The sequence below is a fragment of the Panicum virgatum genome, chromosome 9K (genome assembly GCF_016808335.1).
Source record: "Panicum virgatum strain AP13 chromosome 9K, P.virgatum_v5, whole genome shotgun sequence".
NCBI lineage: Eukaryota > Viridiplantae > Streptophyta > Magnoliopsida > Poales > Poaceae > Panicum > Panicum virgatum.
In genome coordinates, this window is record NC_053144.1 from 61,352,421 (window position 1) to 61,368,835 (window position 16,415).

At 46.2% G+C, this 16,415-nt stretch overlaps 1 protein-coding gene across 1 annotated transcript; it reads right to left on the reverse strand.

Annotated features, from left to right (window-relative positions):
- Positions 1 to 11,540: 11,540 nt before the first annotated feature.
- LOC120646713 (purple acid phosphatase 17-like) lies at positions 11,541 to 16,110 on the reverse strand. The gene is made up of 7 exons (XM_039923155.1): positions 15,691 to 16,110; positions 13,032 to 13,188; positions 12,815 to 12,922; positions 12,579 to 12,706; positions 12,366 to 12,494; positions 12,220 to 12,287; positions 11,541 to 12,106 (listed from the first exon to the last, which is right to left on the reverse strand). Exons 1-7 carry the CDS (start codon positions 15,883 to 15,885, stop codon positions 11,872 to 11,874), a joined length of 1,020 nt encoding a protein of 339 aa, XP_039779089.1. The 5' UTR covers positions 15,886 to 16,110; the 3' UTR covers positions 11,541 to 11,871.
- Positions 16,111 to 16,415: the final 305 nt, after the last annotated feature.

Below are 16,415 nucleotides of genomic sequence, written 5' to 3' on the forward strand. Positions count from 1 at the left end.
ACAACCTCACCCCTCAAACACTCATACTAAGTGCTCGCAAGCTTTTATATAAACATAGGCAAATTAAGATCCAAGTGAGGTTTTTAAACACAAAAACCAAATGTATGAGCCACTTTGCCTAAGAACTTAGAGATTGAAACTTTAAGTTCGATAGGACATGGCTCAATAGGCATGAAAGCGCAAAATTGATCTTATCACTCTTGTGGAGATGATATATCATATTTAGCATGAATATCTTTCTCGAAGTGTGATTTGCTCTCTTGTGATGCTACTAACGTGATGCAATGCCAATGCAAAGCGAGAAATTAAACATGGATGCATTCTATATGACAAGCACATGCATTGCAAAAATTTAAATCTATCTTGTCAAGTTTGAACCCTCGGCAAGCTTCTTCATGATGAACCATTCTTCATGCCATGAGCAAAACCAAAACCACCGGCTCATGCAAGACCCATGTTCATCACTATCTTGACAAGGTTAGACAAGCCCCTAGCACATGTACATATGAAATGCATCTATATGACAAGGCAGTTATATGACGTTAGAAGCATCTAAAACGTTAAGCTCACTTCGCAACCTACAAAAGGTGCTCTCATCTAGAGGTTTGGTGAAGATATCCGCCAATTGATCTTCGGAACGAACACCACAAAGTAGTATATCATTCCTTGCCACATGATCTCTTAGAAAGTGATGGCGAATATCTATGTGCTTGGTACGAGAGTGTTGAACCGGGTTATTAGCTATTTTAACAGCACTCTCGTTATCACAAAGGAGCGGAATCCTATCTAATACTACACCATAGTCCAAGAGGCTTTGCTTCATGTAGAGGATTTGAGCACAACAAGCCCCGGCGGCAATGTATTCCGCCTCCGCGGTTGACAAGGCCACGTAATTTTGTTTCTTTGAAGACCAAGAGACTAAGGAACGCCCTAGCAAGTGGCACCCACCCGATGTACTCTTGCGATCCACATGACATCCGGCAAAGTCTGAATCCGAGTATCCCAAGAGTGTAAAACTAGCGTCTTTGGGGTACCACAAGCCTATGCTAGGCGTATGCTTGAGATATCTAAGGATCCTCTTAACGGCACTAATGTGAGATTCCTTAGGATTAGCTTGAAAGCGAGCACACATGCATACGCTAAACATGATATCGGGCCTAGATGCGGTTAGGTAAAGAAGTGACCCAATCATAGAACGATAGATAGTTTGGTCAACCGATTTACCTCCCTCATCCAAGTCAAGATGTCCATTAGTTGGCATTGGAGTCTTGATCGGCTTGCAATCATCCATCTTGAATTTCTTGAGTATATCCTTTGTATACTTTTCTTGATGGATGAAAGTCCCTTCCTTCAATTGCTTGATTTGAAACCCAAGGAAGAAATTGAGCTCACCGATCATGGACATCTCGAATTCCCTAGCCATCATTTCTCCAAATTCTTTGCAAAGAGTGGGGTTAGTTGAACCAAAAATGATATCATCAACATAAATTTGACATACGAACAACTCTTCATTGATGATTCTCGTGAATAGAGTTGTATTCACCCTCCCGATTTTGAAGCCCTTGTTGAGAAGGAAGTCACGAAGGTGTTCATACCAAGCCCTTGGCGCTTGCTTGAGCCCGTAGAGAGCCTTGTGCAACCTATAAACATGATTAGGATATCTAGGGTCCTCAAACCCGGGAGGTTGTTCAACAAACACCAACTCATTAATCAAGCCATTTAAGAACGCACTCTTCACATCCATTTGAAAGAGTTTCATGTTATGATGTGAAGCGTACGCTAAAAGGATACGGATGGCTTCTAGTCTTGCAACGGGGCAAAGGTTTCACCAAAATCCAACCCTTCAACTTGTGCGAAGCCCTTTGCCACAAGTCTTGCCTTGTTGCGAATCACTGCACCATGCTCATCTTGTTTGTTGCGGAAGACCCACTTGGTACCAATGATATTCTTGTCTTGAGGACGTTCTTCAAGAACCCAAACTTCATTGCGGGTGAAGTTGTTGAGCTCTTCTTGCATGGCTATCACCCAATCCGGGTCCTCAAGAGCTTCATCTATATTTGTGGGTTCCAAGGAAGAAACAAACGAGTAATGTTCACAAAAGGAGGCATATTGACTGTAACACCCCGGTGTTAATTTTGATGCTAACATCGTGCTTAATAGCTAATTAAGGTTAATCACAATCGTTAGCGTTAACCGAGTTCACGCGGTAAACGTCGTTTTAGCAGTGTTCGATCGCGTTTTTGTCTCTGATCCGAGCTTCAAATCAACTTTCGCCCAAAACAAAAGTTGTAGCTCTTATCGTTCTCTACAACTTCTATTTTGGCCAAATTTCACATTCCAATGTAAAATTTGGAGTTTTGGTTGGTCAAAGTCAGCTGAAAACCACTCAATCTCTGTCAACGGTGACCTCCCTGTTTTGCTCAGTGCACCGCCGGCCCTCGACGTTGGCGTCGCCACGCGTCGGCCGTCGCGGCGAACCTCGTTCCCTGTGAGCCGTCTTATCCACTTCCAGTGCCCGTCCCTATCCGAACCATTCCCTTCTCCAACCTTCCTCGCGTGCACGCCGAGCTGAGCTCGAGCTCAGTGTCGTCGCCGGCGTCCTCCGGCCGTCCTCCGCCGCTGTTCTTCGCGCCCCTTCTCGATTCCCCGCACCCCAACCCTCTTCGCCTCACCCCGCACCTCCAACGCCTCTTCCCCGAGCCGACTGACCCGCTCCGCGGCCGAATCGGCCTTCCAACCGCCGGCCGTCATCACCGAGCCCGCCGAACTTCGCCCTCGCCGTCGAACTTCCCTCTCCGGCCTCCTTCCGCTCAAATCGAGTCGCCGGTGAGCTTCTCCGCGCTCTCCGCTCCCTTCCCAACCCCATCCCCGCCTGAATCCCGCACCGCCGGAGCCGGAGCGCCGCCGCGGAAGCCCTGCTGCGCCACCGGCGCATGCCGCGCGCCGCCCTCACGCGAGCCTGCTCGCCGCCGCCGCGCGCCCCGAGGTCGCCGAGCACCCCTCGCCGTCGCGCCGCCCTATTCCACGGTCGTCCTGCCCCGCCACGGCCGGAACGGCGCCGCCGCCGCACGCCGCCGCGGGCTGCTGCCGTCCTGCCGCCGCCACCGCCTGCGCGCGCCCTTGCGCCGCCCCGCGGGCGCTCGGGTCCCCCCCCCCGAGCACGCGCCGCCCGCGCCCGCCCGGCTGGCCAGCCGGCCCCCTTTCCGGCCGCCGCGTGCGCGCTCAGCGCGCCGCCGGCACGCGTGCGGGGCAGAGCAGGGGAGCTCCCCTTTCCCCTCTCTGTTCCCCTGCCGGGTGGGACCCGCGGTCAGGGAGAGTGGGGGAGGTTAGAGTAGATTTAGTTCTTTTTTTTATTTCGGCTGAAGCTTTGTAAATGCATAAGCTTTGTAAATGCATAATAAATCGCAGGAAAATGCTATAAACGCAAACTCAATTTTGTTAGCTTCGTGAGGTTCAGAACTTTAGAGGAAAATTATCCTTGCTTGTGTTACATTAGTGTTGCTTGTGCTATATTTTGCTTTGTGCTTAAGCTTGTTTAATTTATTTCTACAGCTATAGATTGTCGAAAAATTATGAAATTTATTCAGTAGATTACTCTTTGTATTTGTAGTCCACTGAAAAATTTCCAGGTGCATGGCCTATGTGTAGGTTTGTGGATCTATTGTTGTTTGATTTCCTTTTCTAGAGTTAAAGTAAATGCTTTTATATATCAGTAATTGTTGGAAATTTATTTATGCACTCCTTATCAGTAGTGTTTCATGATAGAAAAGTTGTGCTACTAGATCGTTGCGGTTTGTTAAGTTTTTGTGTTTAGCTAGTTCCTAGCTTTAGTCTTTCTTTATTTTCACCGTGGCTAAGCAATGCCTGATTGCTTCTTTTTGTTTGTGGTGCACCTAGCCTTCTTAATGCAAGTTTAAGTAGTGTTGTTGAAAGGAAACACTTCAGGCTAAGCGCCGTTGGAAATTAAACCTGCCAAGCAGCACCAAGTCGTTTCCTTTATCGCTAGTTTTCAGGGTTGTTCGTTAAATGATTGCCGTCATATCTTCTTTTACTCGCATTGCATTGCCTCCTGAGTACCTTGCACCGTTGTAACTCCTGCATGTCATCTTTTTATTCGTGTAGACGCCATGAACGACGCTGTCCACGAGCTAGTTGCTGAGCCGGTCCAGGAGCCACGAGCAGGAGCGCAGCAGGAGGACACCGTTGAGCAAGACCCGGAGACCTAGTTAACTCCGCTGACCTGCAAGGCAAGCCCCAGAGCATAACCATAATTTAAAATTATTCAATGTTTATTTAAGTATTGTGCATTTATGTTCTAGGAGTTGAATGGAACCATAGTATGCATGTTTTCCCTAGGTACCGTGGGCCTATACTAGTATGCAGGTGTCGATAGAAATGCTTTGCTAAATAGGATTTCGGTAGAAGTCGAGTGATTGCTGTCACTCGCGAGTTTAGGATCTTGATCCCTTAGCTTTGGCTTGGAAAGGCGTTGATGAGTAAAAAGAATTGGAGACCGGGCGGGAATGAGTTAGAATAGATGAGAAAATGAACTCCCGCCTGTGTCGATTGAGGACCGTACCGTTGTTGGCCCTGATGACCGAGTTTGAACAGTACTAACCACATACCGGAAGTAGCAGGTAGTCGAAACCGGTAAGCTGTGTACCACATTACAGCGGTGATTTGAATTCCGCCATGCTACGCTGGGTGTGGGAGTTGGCGGGTGTTGGATAGGATGCCGCCTCCGGGTTCTCCGGGAGTTCACCGCGAGGGGCCCATCACCTGGGTTTTAGCAGGCGTAGTTCAGATGCCGTGGTAATGTGGAAACAGTTGACGCGCATGGCCCGGCGGGGCTTACATGTGTCGTGTGAGTTAGGTCCACCTTGCAAGGTTAAATCGGATCGATTCGCCGTCTCTCTCGGTTAAGAGAACTTTGGTCACTGCGTCACATCGTAGTAAGAAGTGGAATAAGTATTAAAAGGTAGCGATGGAATGCTTTACCTGTTGTTCTGAAGATTAATCTAATCTACCATGTGTGCTCTAGATGATTAGGCGAACTTAGTTAATACTTGATATACTAAACGGCGCTAAAATATTGAAAATAAGGATTCACTCCTAGTAGCATTTCAGCAAAAGAATTCCAGAACCAAAAAGCCTTGCATGTCTAGGTAATGGGCTAAGTATACCCAGAGTCGGGTAAGCCTTGCTGAGTATTAGTATACTCAGGGTTGTTGTTGTAACCTTTTTAGCAGGTTGTGTCCCCGCTGACTTCGAGGAGATCTGTGCATCCTGGATTGGACAGCCGCTTCCTCCGGGTTGGACCATCGAGTGGGCCCCGTCTTCCCCGTGAAGGTTGGGCAGGTTGGCGTCACATCGGTGGGCAGGATGTGGAGCTCACCTTTTATCGTCGTCGTAACTATCGTATTGTATTTTGAACTCAGTTTTAAACTTCCGCTGTGTTTTAAACTCTGTCGCTTGTATTAAGACTTTTATGTAAAACTTGTGTTGTAAATTATTTTGAAGACTTCTGTATGCTGGTAACACCTGTGCTCGTCTTCGTACGGGTCTAAGTGCAATTGTGATCCTGGAGTACAGTAGTTTAATCGGGATTTTACCCAACAGCCTGTCAGGTTACACCGTTTTAAGTGCACAGTAACTTGATTAAGTATTAAGATGATGGTTGGTGCATTTAAGCCGGTTTAATTTGGACGGTGCTGCTACATTGACGTCTTCGAGTTCTTACTCCACTGGAGGGGTTACCCATGACCAAGTCAATGGGATGATTTCTTGAAGTTCTTGTAAGCCTCTCTTGTGCTTGAGACGTTGATTCTTCTAGTGATTCGACATCTTGATCTTGAGCTTGGGCTTGTTCACTCGTGATGTGCGTGTCATCAAATGGAAGTTGTTCTTCAACCACTTGTTTATTTTGAGCATCATGGAAAGGAGGTGAGGCATCATCTTCTTCATCGGATGACTCATCATGGTGATGTGATGATGTAGTCTTGTCTTCATCCTTTGAGTCATCCTTGGAAGTGACTTCAACTTCAGTGGATGAGGCTTGTAGCTCTTCTACCTCCTCCTTTGGCTCGACTTGCCCAATAGTGATGTTCTTCATGACTTCTCGAAGTGGTTCATCACCTACATCATCACAAGAGAAAACTTCCCCTTGGGAGTCATTAGTCTCATCAAACTCCACATCACAAGTTTCTTCAATCTTGCTTGTAGCACTATTGAATACTCGATATGCTTTGGAGTTTGATGAATAACCAATAAGAAAACCAACATCACATCTACTTTCAAACTTGTCTAGGTGCTTCCTTTTCTTGAAGATGTAGCATTTGCAACCAAACACCCGGAAGTAGGAGATGTTGGGCTTCCTCCCAATGAGAAGCTCATAGGGTGTCTTTCCCAAGAAGCGGTGAAGATAAACTCGGTTGGATGCATGGCATGTGGTGTTGATGACTTCCGCCCAAAATCTTTGTGAGATGCCATAGTCATCCAACATTGCTCTTGCAAGAGTGATCAATGTCTTGTTCTTCCTCTCCACCACTCCATTTTGTTGGGGTGTGTATGTTGATGAAAACTCATGCTTGATCCCCAAGTCGTTGCAAAGCTCTTCTACTTGAGTGTTCCTAAACTCCGTGCCATTGTCACTCCGGACCTTCACAACACTTGACTCAAATTCATTTTGAGCTTGCTTGACAAAAATCTTGAAGATCCCCATAGTCTTGCTCTTGTCCTCTAAAAAGAAAGTCCAAGTATATCTAGAATAATCATCAACAATTACAAGACAATAGATATTACCGCCAAGAGTTTTGTAGGTGGTTGGCCCAAAGAGATCCATGTGTAGTAGATCCAAGCTTCTTGATGTTGACAAATAAGCCATCATGGGATGTGATGATGCAAATTGCTTCTCGGCTTGACAAGCACTACACAATTTGTTTTTGTCAAATGTAACATCTTTAACACCAACCACCATACCTCGTTTGAAGGCCTTCTTGAGTTGGCTCATGCCAATATGAGCAATGCGGTGATGCCAAAGCCAACCCATGGAGTTCTTGGAGAAAAGACATGTCGCCAAGCTTGCATCATTAGATGAGAAATCAACAAGTTAAATGTTACCAGTGTCGAAATCCTTTGAATATTAAACTCTTGTCATCCTTGCTTGTCACTATAACCTCACTATCACTAAAGGTGCATATTAGTCCTAAATCACAAAGTTGAGCAATAGATAACAAATTGAAACTAACCGACTCAACAAGCAACACATTAGAAATAGAGAGATCCTTGGTAATGGCTACCTTACCCAAACCTACCACTTTTCCTTTTGAGTTGTCACCAAAGGTGACATGTTCATAATCGCCCACATCTTCATCTAGTGAGGTGAACATCTTTACATAGCCGGTCATGTGTTGTGTACATCCGCTATCAAGCACCCAATGCTTGCCACCGGCTTTGTAGTTCACCTACACACAAATGAATCACTTTTGAGGTTTGGGAACCCATGCAAGTTTGGGTCCTTTGACATGAGTTACTAAAGCTTTAGGAACCCATAGTTGGCGTGGTAGCTTTCCCTTAATTTGAGTGCCAATAAACTTTGTCTTAACCTTGACACTTTTAAGCTTGCTTAATAAGAAATGATTTTCATTGAATTGAGGAGGTGGACGAGTAGGGATTGGACACTCCCTTGTGTGATGCCCGGTGACTTGACAATGTTGACAATATGAGTCCACTTTCTTGTTGAAGCATGCCATGAGCTCCGGCGACTTGGGACAATTTTCCAGAGGGTTGGGAAATGATCCAAGTCCATTTGTCCCAAAGTGCCTTGCATTGTGGAAGAGAATCTGCTTATGCAAGTATTCTCCTCTTGTCACATTGAATATGCATTTGGTCATGCTTTCAAGTTCCTCCTCAAGTTGTTTTTTCCTATTATGGTTAGTCTTTGAACAAGAAGGAGAAGCATGATGACAAGTAATAGGGTGAGGCAACTCCACAAGATCATCACAAGAAATAGCTATATTGACTTTGATGACTTTCTTTTGAGATTCTTTAAGTTCTTCATCCAAAGCATCAAAGGCAAGGTCAAGTTCTTGATATTTCATATTTAAGTTAGCACAATCAAGCTTAAGCTTCTTGTTGCATGAAGTAAGTGACTTGTTAAGCACAACTACTTCCTCATATTTAACATTCAATTCATCATGCTTAACAAGTAGCTTGTCATGCTCCTCTTTAAGTTGCTTGCTAGGAACAATACTTGTTTCATGAGTTTCTACTACCTCATTATGCCTAACAATCAACTCATTATTTGAGGCCTTAAGCTTGGCATATTCAATTTCAAGAACTTTACATTTTGATTTGTACTTCTTGATCACTTGTTGGTACTCTTCTAGGATGTTTTGCACTTCATTAGGAGATAAGCAATGTTCACTTTCATCACTAGAGGAGTCTTCATCATCACTTACCTTGGAGTTACCTCTTGCCATGAAGCACATGAGTGGTGGAGGTAGAGGTGCCTCATCACCATCATCTTCATCATCATGCATGGCAATCCCCACAATCTTTTTCTTGGATTCTTCATCACTTGAGTCATCATTTGAGGATTCACCATCCGTGATCCATTCTCCAAGGAAAGCCTTAACCTTCTCTTTTCTTGTGAAAGACCCTTTCTTCTTGTGGTCCTTCTTCTCATAACTTTTCTTTGAAGTCTTGTATTGATTGTCACCATCTTCTTGTTTTTTGTTGAGCTTTGAAGGCTCTGGACAATCATATGAGAGGTGACCATATTTGCCACAATTGTAACAAACTTTCTTGACATTGTCCTTGCTCTTCCGGGTATGAAACTTGTTTTTCTTGGGGTCATAGTTGTACCCTCTCTTGTTCAACCTTGACATCATCTTGGAGGTCTTCCTCATGAGAAGTGCTAGCTCAACATCACCATCTTCATCACTTGAATCTTCGTTATCTTCATCTTCGCTTGAGCTTGGTGATGGAGCTTTGCACTTGTTCTTTTTCTTGGACTTATGATCACTCTTAGCTTTGAGTGCAAGATCTCTTTGTCTTGCGGTGGATCAACTTCTCCCAAGAGAAACATCTCATGAGACCGAATCTTCTCAACAACATCACTCACTTCAAGCGTTTCAAGATCCTTCTCATAGAGCAATGAGGTGACGATGTTGTACTTGGATTTGTGTAGACAATGTAGGATCTTCCGGATGATGTCACTATTAGACAAAGGAGAAATTTCAAGAGTGTTAATGTCCTCAATAAGCACATTCAATCGAGCAAAAATTTGTTCAACCAACTCATTTGGAAGCATTTTGAATTCATTAAGTTTTTCCTTAAGCACTTGATATTTTTCTTCACAAAGCTTTTTAGAACCAACATAGATAGCTTCAAGTGCTCCCCAAATTTCATGAGAGGTCTTTTTGCTATGAACACGAGCAAAGATCTCCTCACTAAGAGCATCAAATAAAGCATTCTTTGCTCTAGCACCATATTTAACTTGGTCTTCATTCCAAGGACCGACTATAGGTTTCTCCGTGACCGCCCATGCGATGGGATTAATAGCCTCAAGGTAACCCGCCATGCGAGCTTTCCAATAAGCATAGTTTATCCCATCGAGCTTGGGTGGACCACCACTTCCCCCGGCCATACTCTAGGATTTTAAGCCTAAAAAGAGAGCCCTTGCTCTGATACCAATTGTAAGGATCGTGGCCCAAGAAGGGGGGGTTGAATTGGGACTTTTTCAAATTTCTATCTAGTCCTTAACCTAGACTAGTATTGCCCAATCTATAAATTTGAAACCGAGTCACTAGAGCATGCTAGCACAAGGTCCTTAGGTAGTTAAACACACTATCATGATCATGTTGCTTAAAAGATATCACACTAGCAAAATCAAAACCTAAGCAAAAGATCACACTACCATGCAAGTTGTCCTAGTCAAACTACAAGCAATCAAAGACAAGAGTAACAACAAAAGGATTTAATTGCTTGAAATGAAAGTTAGAGACACGAGACAACCGGATTTTTTCCCGTGGTATCGAGGAGTTGACGCTCCCCCCTAATCCACGTTGGAGCACCCACACAAGGGTATAGCTCCCTTGCTTCACCAAGGAGCAAGTGATCACTAAGAATGCTCTTTCTCCATCTCCGGAACGGCGAGCTTCACACCGTGTACAATCTTCTTGTCTTGGGGCTCCCACAAACACCAAGAGCTCACCAAGAACCTCCCGATCACCAAGACCAGCTAGGTGCCGTCAAACACCAAGAGTAACAAGCTCCTAAGCCTTCACTTGACCTACACTCAGTTGGCCCTAGCTCAAGCACACTTGCTAAACTTGCAAAGGATGGATTCTTCAAAGTTGAAGCATAAACAAAATGCTAGATCTTCTCTTGTTTGCTCAAAACACTTTCTTTTCTTCTCAAGGGTGGCCTCAAGTATTCAGGGTGTCAAAGGCAACTGAAATGAGCCATGGGGTGTCCTTATATAGAGTGAAAAGAGTAACATAGCCGTTGGAAGTCCCCTGCAGAAAAACCGTAAGCACCGGAAGAACCGATGAGTGTCAGTTTTGAGGCGTCGGTTCAACCGGTCTCTCTGTGTCCAAATTGTAGCCGTTGGGGTTCTGACACAGTATCCAGGCTTGCGTCATTGCACCGGTGAATGCTCCGTAGGGGCATCGGTTCAACCGGTGCTGAAGAGGTTCACTGACCAACACAAACAAGCTCCCTGGAACATAGGACATCTGATGCACCAGTGCTTTGATTCTGAAGCGTCGGTTCAACCGGTGCTGAAGAGAAGTTGAAGTCCACCAAAACATGCTCTCTGGAACATGGTACATCCAATGCACCGGTGCTTATCTTTTGACCGTCGGTTCAACCGGTGCTAGAGAGTTTTTGACTTGACTCTTGCCTGCATCCAGAGAAGATAGACCGACGGGGCATCGGTCCTTCCGCCAAGCATCGGATGCTCCGACGCTAGGGCACCGGTTCAACCGGTGCTGCTGTTTTTCTTTGTTTTCAGCTGAATTGACTTGGATTCGAGTATAACTTCGATTGTTTCTTGTTTCAAGCGTTGTGTTGACTTCTATTGACTATCTTGGGCTGTTTTTGAGCGAGTGTGCATGATTTCTAAGACCAACTCAATTTTGATCAAGCTACTAACTCATGAACCCCTCTTAATAGTACGGTCAAGAACTAAAACTATAAACCCTATCTAAATCAAGTGTCCTTCATCTCCTTGTGACACTTGAGACTAGAAATGTCCTTAATCTTTGAAAAAGAGTCCTTGGCACGCATGGTTGTTCCGAATTGAGGGGTCTCTTTTCACATTCCATATGAGACTTAACTAATCATTAATATTTCCTTCAAAACATACGTTAGTCGCATACGGTTGTCATTAATCACCGAAATTTATCATTAGCATCTATCAGCCTAGATGCATTTCACCAATCTGCAGTTTTGGACAGTGCCACGTCGTATTTGACTTGAAATTTCTCTTGCTTTTGGAGGAAGAACTAAAATTTTGATTGCGATGCTAACCGTGATTTGATTGCAAAGTAAGGCGAATCGCTTGTCAACTCATGAGGAGCAAGAAAGTCTTGCAAGGCCGGCACAAGCTTACAAAGTTACACGGGCGGTGGAGTTGGACAGTACAGAGTGGAAACATCGACAACACGTACTACTAGCACCATCGAGAATGACTCACCGAAACCGGGCGCCTTTCCCTCCTGCTCTACCTTTTGCTAGGTCCAAATCTCCCCAATTTCACGATGTGGCAATCTGAAGGCTTTACCACACATAATTTTACTCTGAATTTTTGTACAAATCGATAACTTGACCAGACTAATCCTCCGATTTATCTGGTCTGCAACGGTTTCATTCTTCGTCATCGAGATAGTTGGAGGGCTGGGAGTTGCCCGTTTTGCTCGAGCTCCACTGGTACAGGCTGTTCCCGGAGACATCGTAAAAGGTGAACTGAGCCTGCTCTTGGTTCAGCTGGAGGGACATGAACCCTTGCCCGTCGTAGAAGAACCGGAGCTTGTCCTTGTTTGGCTGGAAGACTCCTCTCCATGCTTTCGAACCGCCGCCGCTCGTGAAGTATTGGATCGGACTGCAACGGCAGGAGCAAGGTGCGCAAGGTTTAGTGTGATCATATTGCCAGTCAGATGCAGGTTCTACCATGAAAAATACTTATCGGGAACTTCAGCTCAAATGATGTTGAACCTGTCTCTGCTGCTAATGTGCTCGAGGCAGTGATCATGCCCATTGATGTAGAAGTCGACGCCGTTTTCCTGAATGAATGGAAGTTTTCGTCAAAAACATTGTTTCCATTAACCTTTTGAGGCTAGCTGGGGAAACTTCTGAATTACCTTGAGGACAGGAAGCAGTAGTTTTAGAAGCTCCTTGGTGTCCCCATGGTCACTGACACTCCTCATAGTGTGATGCCCAACAACAATCTTCCACGTTGTAGTTGATTTCTCCATAGCCTCATCCAAGTCCTGCATTGCAGAATAAAAAAAGCTCAACACAATTTTGCTTGAAAAATGTAGCCCATCAAGCATTGATGACGATTTCGTGCACACCTTCAGCAAATTGGCTATGTATTTTCCTCGAGGTGCCACTCCTCTCCAGTCATAGTGATGTTTGCCAGGGTGAGTCCAGTACTTCTTTTGGAATGGAGTGGTGTCAACAAAGAAGAAATCCACAATTTCTGACAGATCAGAAACTGCGTCAGACATTCAGTCCCGTTTACCTTTCTAAAGTTTTGGCAAATTTGTGACCCTCTCTATAGGTTCTAATTGATTACTTTTTTTGGTACCTGCGTTAACAATGAAGGATCTCATGCAAATGAATCTGCTATCGATCTGTCGCAAGACAGGGCTAAGCTGTGCTAGCGCGTCGCCCCTGTAATCGTGGTTTCCCAGAACTGAAAAAAAATATGAGGCAGTCTCAGTTGACATAAATTTCATCACCCTTCATGCCAAAATGGTAATAACAAACGCAAATAGTGGACGAACATGTGGAAGATTATTCACCTAGGTACCATGGCTTCTGTAAGCTTTGTGCTGTGTAGATGTCAGTGAACGATTCTTCAAATTCTTGGTCATGTACGCCCTCCAGGCCGTTCTCGTAGAAGTTGTCCCCGGTGGATATAACAAAGTCGATGCCGAGCTTTTCCCCAACCCTTCCCATCTGCATGAAAAGATTTATTAGTATTTTCTCCACTCTCAGAACCAAAAGCGATACTTGGAGTGTACGTGGTAAACTTGCATTGTGACTTTAAAAATATCAGCCTTCTTGAGGAATGAGCAGTACTCACTCCTGGCTGTGATGAGTGAATTGTCAACCGTGCGGTGTGATCGTGTGTTTAGTCTTTGGTTGCAGGTACACGGGCGTCGAGTGTCGACGGTGAGCTGCCGTGGAGGTGCTGTGGCCGATGGACCGTGCGGTGGAGGGCAGCCGGGACCGGAGCTCGGGCCAGGCGGCAGCTGTGGCGTCCACTCCTGGATCGAGGGCGCAAGCACCGGTGGATGGCGGGTTTCTTGGTTTGCGCTACAAAACCAAGCTGGCGGACGGTGGTTGAAGATGCCAAGTCGTGGAGGCACGGGCGTCGGTCTCGGGACTAGCGGAGGTGACGGGCATCAACGGCGTCTTGGGCCTCGCTGCGGGCGAGGAGGTGACGGGCGTCGGGCAGCGTCTAGGGCCGTCAGAAGGCCGAGGCGGGAACGGCATCGACGTGACGGCATCGCGGAGAAGGCTTCGAGTCGAAGAAAGAAACTCCGCCGCTGGATGAGATCTTGTACCCTTTCCGGTTTTGCCCCTACGGGCGTTTTAGTGTACGAGTCAGGGTGGAGGTCATTTCTGGGAAGGGACCGGTCTGTGAGACCGATCTGACCGGTCGCTCCCGCGGTCGTATAAATACATCTCACCTGCCCCCTTGGACAGGTGAGCCTCCAAGCCACGAGTCCTTTTCTGTTTTTCCTTGCTCCTCTCTCTGTTCTAGGGTTAGGCCGAGGTCTCCATGGAAAACATGGTCTAGATTATAGTTAGGTCCACAAATTTGAGAGGGTGAATGAATGGGTGGAGGTCTAGCTCTTGTATAGGTGAATTCATCTGTAAATCACGATGAATTTGAATGAAATCGAGGACCCTTTTGAGCAGCTCTCTTGTGTTCTCGTTCATCTTTTGTTCATGGATTGATTTCCTCTCTTTTGGTGGTTTTTGAGATTAAAGCTTTCTCTTGGTGGGTTTAGGGACTCCGTGATTTGCTTCTCGACCATCTAGCCTGGAGCTAAACCCCCGAGAATCACGAGTGTCTCGGATTGAGGTTTTTGGAGTTTTTGGAAAACCCTCTTTTACCTTCCCCCCCCACCACGAAATTCTTGTGATTCTTTGCGTTTTTGGTTGATTCCTTTTGTGGAGAGGTTCGTCTCTATCCCAGGAACCTCCCTACAAATTTTGAGACCATTTGGTGATGATTTGAACGAGTAATCTTGAAATCACCTCGAATTCGCGGGCTTGAATTCTATTCTGAACAGAAGCGGTCTGACCGGTCGCAGCAACCGGTCTGACCTGTCTGGAATTTGAAATCCAGCCCGACCGGTCTGACCACCCAGAGCAAGCGGTCTGACCGGTCCATGACTGCTAGATCTGCAGTTTTTCTCGATCGCTTCCGTGCTTTCTCTCGCTCATTCTTAGGGGTGATTTGTATTGGTTTAGCTCTTCTATAGCTACTCCACACCTCATCTAGGAATTGAGGGTTTGTGGTGATTTTCGGGATATAGGCCGACGGATCGATTTCGAAAGAAATTTTGATCGGCTTCCATTCACCCCCTCTGGTCGCCAGTTTCGGTCCCTCACTTCTATTGAAAAACAAACAATCAGGCATCTTTAAATATATGGATGTGATATGGTAAGATGATTTGTGTATATTCATCGCAAAATAATATCATAATATTTGTAGGCTAATAAGTTTAAGCGTGTATGTTACCATACTAATGGTGAAAGTTGTTTGTTAAAATTACGCAAATGTATAAAATTTCAGCTTTCCCGTTGATTGCAGGGACTATTATTGTTTACGATCAGCGAAGTACTAATAATACTCTACTGGGGACGTTAGTTGATGCCAACGATGACAAGAAAATGGTTCTACTGGGGATCATTGGGTCAGTTTTTAGGCAATGTTGGTCGAATGTGGGCGTAAACTTTTTTTTTTTTGGGTTCGTTCCTGGTCTGATCCATCATCCGTTACCGCTACGACGACGCACGCAGAAGACCAAGAGCAGTCTCGGGATGCACAGCTGTAAACATCGACGACCTTTCCAAATTTTACAAGTATATATATTATATACTTGTACGATTATTAAACAAAGCAGAATCCGAATCTGGCGATCGGAACTAGGAGACGCGAAGCGGGATCCTCCGTTCGCAAGTCCAATCAACCATCATCCGCGCGCCCAACAGCAAGTTCTATACTACTTAACCTAAAAAAAAAAGGTCTATACTGGAGTACTTCGATGAGCAGCAACGACCTTGAAGGTTTTAACACTAACTTTTTTAGAACAAGTTCTAACACTAACTTTCGGCAGCTGGTATGAACAATCTTTTTTCTTTCTTTCTTTGGATGAACCAACAATAACTGGTATCTACAACCAACAATGGGATCAAGCTATAAACAAATAAGCAGCAGGTTACCTGCTCGGCGACCCGTGACTGGTTGTGCGTGCCCCCGCGCCCCCAGTCCCCGACGACGAGCAGGCTGAGCGTGCCGTCGTTCCTGGCCGGGTGCTCCACCCGGGGCAGCGCGGCCGCCGCCATGCCGCAGCAGAGCGCGGCCACCGCCGCCAGGAGCGCCAGCGTCTCCGCCATGGCAGCGCCGCCGTTCGCCATGTACCCCCGGGGCTCGGCCGCTCGCTCGCTCCAAGCACGACGACCCGGCCGGAACCTGAGGCGAGAGGGGGCCCGGCGCGCCGGCGAATGATATATAGCGCCAGGCCGCCAGCCTACCCTACACACACGCGCGCACAGAGGCAGGCAGGCAGACGGCGGTTAGCTGGTCACATGTACGGGCGCGGATTGGAGGAGAGGGGGCTCTGCGTGCAGCGGGCCGGCCCCGCGCGCGCGCGCGGCGCCGTTGACGTGTTTAGTTTGGGACTCGATCGAATTGGCGTTGCGTCACCGGCGCCGTGGAGTGGGTGGCACTCGGCTGGATCAAACTTTGATATGAACCAACTTTTTTTTTAAAAAAAAGAAGAATCTTTGATATGAACGGACGGCGACGAACATGGAATGGAATGGCAGAACGTGTTATTACATGAGATGAGATTTGACTTTTGAGACTTGGTCAGTATGCGCGGGGCTACAGTCACTCGTCCAAGCACCGGGGCGGCAGGGCTTGGGAGGCGACGACGGAACATGGA

Coding starts and splice junctions, on each gene's coding strand:
- LOC120646713 (XM_039923155.1), bottom strand. CDS start 15,885: ATGGCGAACGGCGGCGCTGCCATGGCGGAGACGCTGGCGCTCCTGGCG. Junction 13,189..15,690: donor AGTCACGGGTCGCCGAGCAG/GTAACCTGCTGC, acceptor CTTTTCATGCAG/ATGGGAAGGGTTGGGGAAAA. Junction 12,495..12,578: donor ACATAGCCAATTTGCTGAAG/GTGTGCACGAAA, acceptor TCTGCAATGCAG/GACTTGGATGAGGCTATGGA.